This window comes from Stegostoma tigrinum, chromosome 2 (assembly GCF_030684315.1).
Source record: "Stegostoma tigrinum isolate sSteTig4 chromosome 2, sSteTig4.hap1, whole genome shotgun sequence".
NCBI classification, from domain to species: domain Eukaryota; kingdom Metazoa; phylum Chordata; class Chondrichthyes; order Orectolobiformes; family Stegostomatidae; genus Stegostoma; species Stegostoma tigrinum.
This window is the reverse complement of record NC_081355.1, coordinates 77,665,914-77,672,202: the sequence shown is the minus strand read 5'-3', so window position 1 is coordinate 77,672,202 and position 6,289 is coordinate 77,665,914. Positions and strand designations below refer to the sequence as shown.

Below are 6,289 nucleotides of genomic sequence, written 5' to 3'. Positions count from 1 at the left end.
AGATTATATTGAATATTTGCGACAACAGGGTCAGGCTGGAATCTTGTTTCAGATGTATACACATATAAATCATCATGACACATAAATGAGCAATCTTTGAAGGTTTTTTTTCGGAGAAATAAACCGATTCACGTTTCCTGGAATGGAGCAAGTTTTAAACAAGTTCTAGATTTTCAATGCAGGTATTGATGTTGTACCCCGCTCTGGCCCCACTTGATTAGTGCAGTTTGGCTTCAATAACCTTTAAGCTTTGAGTGCTCATGCAAATTGAGTAATCAACTGCAATGTTTGAATTCAGAAAAATGCTCAATGTTTCTTCCACGGTAGGCAAATCTACATTTTATGTATACGTATATATTAGTAGTGTACCGCTGGTATATTGAAACGTGATCTATTTCCCTTTAAGTATTGTGGGTAAAAGAGTTGCTGTGTGACAGACCCCTTCGGACGTGTTGGTTTGAAGAAAGTAAACGTTGTTTTGTAGGTTTAGCTCTGCCCTGTTTACTGATTATCCGCTAGCGTTTGAACTGGCCACTTTCACATCACTTTCGGGGGCAAGGGAACAAAATCCTACACATTTCAGATTAGTAGCTGGCAACGTTGGCAAGGGCAAATGAATTGGCAGTAACAGGATATGCGGTACGTATGCATCGTGAACTTTATATCACTTTTGATTGTTGTTGGCATAAGTCTGAACTCTGCAAGTTCACGAACAAGAGTGCTAATATGCCGTTCGATTGCAATACTTTTTGCAAGCTAAGGGAACAAAAGGGTCGGAATCCAGCGGGACATTAGCCAAGGGTTTAACTGGCTTAACTTCTCCAAAAGTTAACTGAGCTGAACCGTTAGCGTGATCCAGGAAGCAGGAATTGTTTTTTTTCTTTTTTTTAATGAGGAGAAAGTGTGTTGGTGGTTGGTGGCGAGGAGAGGCGAGGGGTGCGGGGGGGGGGGCGGGGGAGGAAGCTTATGTTGCGTTGTGTAGGCTTTAAGTTTCTCTTCCTTTCGGGTCTGCTGGAACTTGACAGTGAGAAACGAAAGGGACATTGAGCGGAGAGTGCAAGAGAGAGAGAGAGTGAATGAGTGAGTTGGGAAGAGAAAAAGGCCGGGCGGCATTTCGCCTTTGTTGTTTGAGGAATGCGGAAATGTTGATGCTCTGTGTCAACTGCTGAAGGGGGGTCACATTCAGGCGTCGTGGGAAAGAAAAGGCAGCAGCACTGCTCTCTCTTTCTTCGACAAGGGCTAGAGGAGAACGAAATCCTCAGGATAAAAAGAGAAAGAGGCGGGGGGGAGTGATGAAGTTGGTGGTGGAGACAGAAACTCTCCACCCCGGCTGCCTACAAGATACATGTATATATACTGCTCTGTTCGGCAACAAAAAAGTATATTTACTCGACGAGTTCTGCAGATTACATGGTCTGCGCCGACTTTTTTTTCGCTTTTGCGTCAATTGCAATCTGTCCTCCATACCCCCCACCCCAAATGACAGATTTCCTCGTTCACACGCCACAAAGTGTGCAGCATCTACCTGTGTGGCCGAGTCTTTAGCGATCAGGGCTGGCTGTCCCATTATGCTCTCGACTGTGGAAGCATTTTAAAAAAACCTTTTTTTAGATAAAAGTGCGGGGCTTGAGCTTCACCATAGCTGTAATAATCGAAGCTGCGTCCTGGCCGGTGCTCTCAATACATGCTTAGAATCAGGTATATTGTTTTAATTCAAGAAGACTTAGATTTTCGGCAGGGTATTATATATATATGTATAATATATATTTAAAGCTGCATGGTGTTTTCAACGTGGGGTCTTGTCTCATCAATATTCTGGATGACAAATGCAATGGGGCGGCCCATGCTTGCTGAGACATGTAGTGTTCCCCTGAGTTCAGCATTTGTCTTGTGCCACACAATCCCACAAGCAGCATTGCCAAAAACCCACCGACGGCTGGCACTAGGGAGCTGGCTGTCAGTCTCGGTGACAGATCGAGATTTGAGGTGGGTTGGTTGTGGGGGAAGGAGGTGAGGTGAAACGAAAGCCTCTCTTTATACCTGTTTATTTATACAGGAGCAGCGGAAAGGCTATCCGTTCGCAACCCCGTGGGTACAGTGGATGCGGGAGGAAAAAAATCCTGCGGGAATCTTTTGGGAATTACTAATTCCCACCCCACCCCCCACACGGTTAAAATTAAAGGCAAAGTGACTGACGGAAAATAAACTTCATTATGGGGGGGGTGAGGTGATCAAAGCTGCACCGGGGTAAATTGTTTGTTTAAGCTGGCGGCTCTCTGGCTGCCTGTTAGTTTGAACTATTTGTTTTGTACACAATCTTTTGCCAGTAGCACGTGTTGAAGGTGGTCGCTGTGCGCATGCTTTGGAAAGTTAGGATCCCGGTCGGCGGCTGCAGTGAGCGGGAGTGTGTGTGTTTGGATACCCGGGGCTGCAGCTGCTCTCCCTTTGCCGAGGGCCAGCTGCTCGCCCCTTTCCACTCATGTCTTCTCGCGGGGAACCGAGCTTTCGAGGCATCGCTGCAAAACTTTCAATGGTAGAGCGTCGTCCTCATGACTGGACACATTAACTTTCTGTCAACTCGGCTAACGTGTTGCTTCAACAAAAAAAAGAAACGCCCCATTAGCCAGCTGCCCATGCATTTTCACTTTACATCCCGCAAAAGTTTTCTTCAATATGCATTGTCATTATCAATCACTTGTTCTCTTCGCTTTCCAGATGTGACTGGCCCGACTGTACCCAAACTTGTTTCCGTCTATGTGTGAAGGGCAGCGCGGGGATCCGAACTCGGCGCCATGGAGGGGAAAGAGGCGAGTTTCTCCGACCGCTACGAACCGGTGGCCGAGATCGGGGAGGGGGCGTACGGTAAGGTTTACAAGGCCAGAGACAGGAACAACGAAGGTCGCTTCGTGGCTCTGAAGAAAGTGCGAGTTCAGACCGGGGAAGAAGGGATGCCTCTCTCCACCATCCGGGAGGTGGCTGTACTGAGGCAACTCGAGTCCTTCGAGCATCCCAACGTGGTCAGGTGAGGAGAGGGAGACACTGCCATTGAATTGGTGGGGAGGTGTAATTTCACCACAGTTCTGCACCCCCGCCCCCCCCCCTCCCCAGTGGCGCCGGGAAGCTCAATTTCCACGACCTATGTTTGGCCCCTGAGGAGGGGCGAGTGTAGTTTCAAGTCAGACCTTTGGCATGGATCATTTCTCAACCTGGGAGTTTACTGTGACCAACCTGGGATTTGTTTGTGAAAGGACCCCGAATTGTGAGAGATCTATATGTGAGTGCGCGCGCACACACACACACATGCTTTTCTGGAAAAGTTAGTGTGTCGTGTGATCAGTCAAGTGCGAAAACATCAAAAATGTTCACCAGTCCCACCCGCAGTAACACTGTGCTTCCTCTGGCAGACATTTAGTGAAATTATACCAATAAAACAAGCATTATCAAGCCTTCCTGTTCCTCAGATGCTGCTTGGCCTGTTGTGTTCATCCAGCTCTACACCTCGTTATCTCAGTATTATCATCTTCCCGGTCGAATAGGGAAAGTGTTACTCCCACCTGCCCTATAATGTGGACTGGTTTAAACATTAAAGTATATTGGAGGGATGAGCGATTTGCCCACTCGGGTTCAAATTTAAAATATGGCATTATCATTTAAATTTCATGCTTCGCTAATTCACATCATTTATATGCGCGCCATTGGGTATTCGGGTATAAACACGGTGCAATTTCTACAAGTTTTTTTTGAAACATCTACGTTAATTACATTCCCCCTTCCCATTCAAAATTCTTGAAGCCCACAATTTAAAGTGCCTGCCCGCACCACTTCAGGTCGTGCGCGAGTCCAAAAAACACAAAGTTAATGCAGTGATATGGGGAACGTTTTGTGCAAATTAGGTGAAAATGCAACAAGTTTCTGATTCTCCGACAAACAAGAACTCTTGGTGCGTCGGTGGTCTTTTTCGAAGTTCATTTTAGTACAGAACGCTGGAGTGATAATTGCAGGAGAAACGGACGCGTGGTGTTAATTTAAAGGACATTTGGAAAGGGGGGGGCGCTGTTGAAGGTCTCGCGTAATTAAGCGCGAGAAGTGAGCGGGAAGGCGCTGTTTCTCCCTTTCCCGTCCGCTTTTGCAGGGCTGCTTACATCCCGTCCGCTTTCGTACCTAGTCTTGCTGTCAATCTGGCCTCCTGTTCGCATGAATTTCCAGCCGGACAAAGTGCCACCTTTTATCGTTCTGTAACGGAGCATGCAAAAGAATAATATGCAAATAAGTAATTGCCAAAGATAAGATTAATTTTAGCTGACATAGCTATTTAGGGAATTTCCCCCAAAAGTCCTAATTTTAGGGACTCGTACTCAGTATTTTTTTTAAAAAACGGCTTTTTTTGGAAGTGTTTTGTGTTCGTATGGAATGACTAACATTTCTTTGTTTCAGTCTCCCTTTAATTCTTACTGTAAGGCAGAAGCAGCAAAGCTTCTTTTGTTGGCGTTTTTCCTCATTTCATGTCATTTGCATTCAGCTGCAGAGTAGTTGTTACCTTTTGAATGCACATTTGGATTTTAATTTGATTATAGAAACCACCTTAAGTCACTTCTAGAATGGACGTTTTCATTTTCACTTGGCAGTAGGAGTTTCCAACTTCTGGCTGCAAGAGACTTTTGGGGGTGGGGAGTGAATAAAACATTTCTTGGCTCTGCTTATGAAATGTCTTGTTTGTAATGGCTCACTTCATTGCAAGTGTCATATCCTTCTATTGACTCATCATCTATTCTAAGTTGAAAGATGTACTTCACTTCCTTTCTCTTTATTATTTCTGCTGAAAAAAGGTGTTAATTCTTAAATTTTTAGTTTTGTCTTTTATATGATCTAAGCAGAAGTTATTTTCTGCAAATTTAAAGAGACTAAATCTAAAGTGCATGATAAACGTATTCTCATTTGTTTGGAAGTATAGGATTTGATGTAAATCATGTTGAGGACAGTCATCACTTAAACATGAACCCATAATAAATGGGTCTCATTCAGTTTTCTCCATCATCTTTTTTTATTGGAGTTGATGCATCTTCCTAGGAAAATAATTATTCTTTCAAAATGAAAGGAAGGAGCTTAGTAGAAGGGAAAGAATGTTTTGGAAGGCACAGCATTATTTTATGTGCAAAATGGATTCCAGTATTTAGTATACTTGTGTGAAATCATGCACAAATACCCTTTTGCTTACTTTGAGCAAAATTGTACACCTAATTTATTTATTTCAGTATAAATAGTGAATGCAAGAAATCAATGTGTATTTCCAGCGGTTCTGAGGACATAGCATACTCAGCTTTCATCCTAAATGCAAGATGAATGCATTTTTGTGTAGAAATGTTCATGATCTTGGGGACTACAGCCACTTAAACATATTTGAAGTGTAGGTGCTAACATAATATAGGAAACAGCAATAATTTGTTGCATGGATGCTTGAACAGCAATAAGGTAACGACCAAATAAGTTGGTTCAATGATGATGAAGAATAATTATTTAATATAGGGGGTCAGTTTCCTTGCTGTTCTTCAAAATGGTACCATACGATTTTTTTTCATGTCCATCTAAGGACAGATGGCACGTTGGCGCAACACTTTACCTTCCGAGGGAGCAGAACTATTATATTGCATACCGTTGTCATTCAGATCATGCAATCAACACAGAACTTTCTGATTTAGCAGGGGACGTGCTACCAGCTCAACTATGGCTGATACATTTTGGATCTGGGTTGACATCTTCCTATATCACAGAGCTCCAAAGTAATTTCAAAGCTCGGTTCTGGAGCTAATTAGATTTGTGGTTATATAGAATCCCTACAGTGTGGAAGCAGGCCATTCAGCTCATCAAGTCCACACCGACTTTCCAAAGAGCATCCCACCCAGACAATCTCAATGATTTTAAAATGAAAAATGAATAGGAATTTAAAATTATGCTGAATGCTGTAAGAGTTCAGTTTAGAGAAACATTTCATTCTGTTTGGTTAGACTACATGAATGTTGATCTGTATTGGCCTGGACAAATAGGGGACAGATAGAAGAGGGGTGTGGATGTTGGGAAAGTGCAAGCATGTTCTCCAGGGCTAAAATCAGTGAATGCCCAGTTTTTTTAAACCATTCAGGTTGAAGTTACAGCCATCCAGAGTGGATTATATATAGAATGTTAAGATTTACATAAATGCACATAGAATAAGAAAATGAATGACAGTGAAAATGGATATTTAAACGTTGATGGAGAGCATTTAAAAAATGTTGTAAAGAAAGGAAAAGTATTT

At 43.1% G+C, this 6,289-nt stretch overlaps 1 protein-coding gene across 4 annotated transcripts in view; it reads left to right on the top strand.

The window, feature by feature from the left end:
• Window positions 1–423: 423 nt before the first annotated feature.
• cdk6 (cyclin dependent kinase 6) overlaps window positions 424–6,289 on the top strand; it is a 233,213-nt gene continuing 227,347 nt past the window's right edge. The window contains exons 1-2 of one of the 4 annotated variants that reach the window (XM_048521459.1): window positions 424–639; window positions 2,716–3,022. In XM_048521459.1, the coding sequence (XP_048377416.1) occupies window positions 2,793–3,022 (230 nt within the window). In that variant the 5' untranslated portion in view covers window positions 424–639; window positions 2,716–2,792. Of the gene's footprint in view, window positions 640–974; window positions 1,081–1,568; window positions 1,699–2,375; window positions 2,534–2,715; window positions 3,023–6,289 lie in introns of those variants that run through there. The other 3 variants (XM_048521475.1, XM_048521467.1, XM_048521448.1) reach the window with 3 other exon arrangements.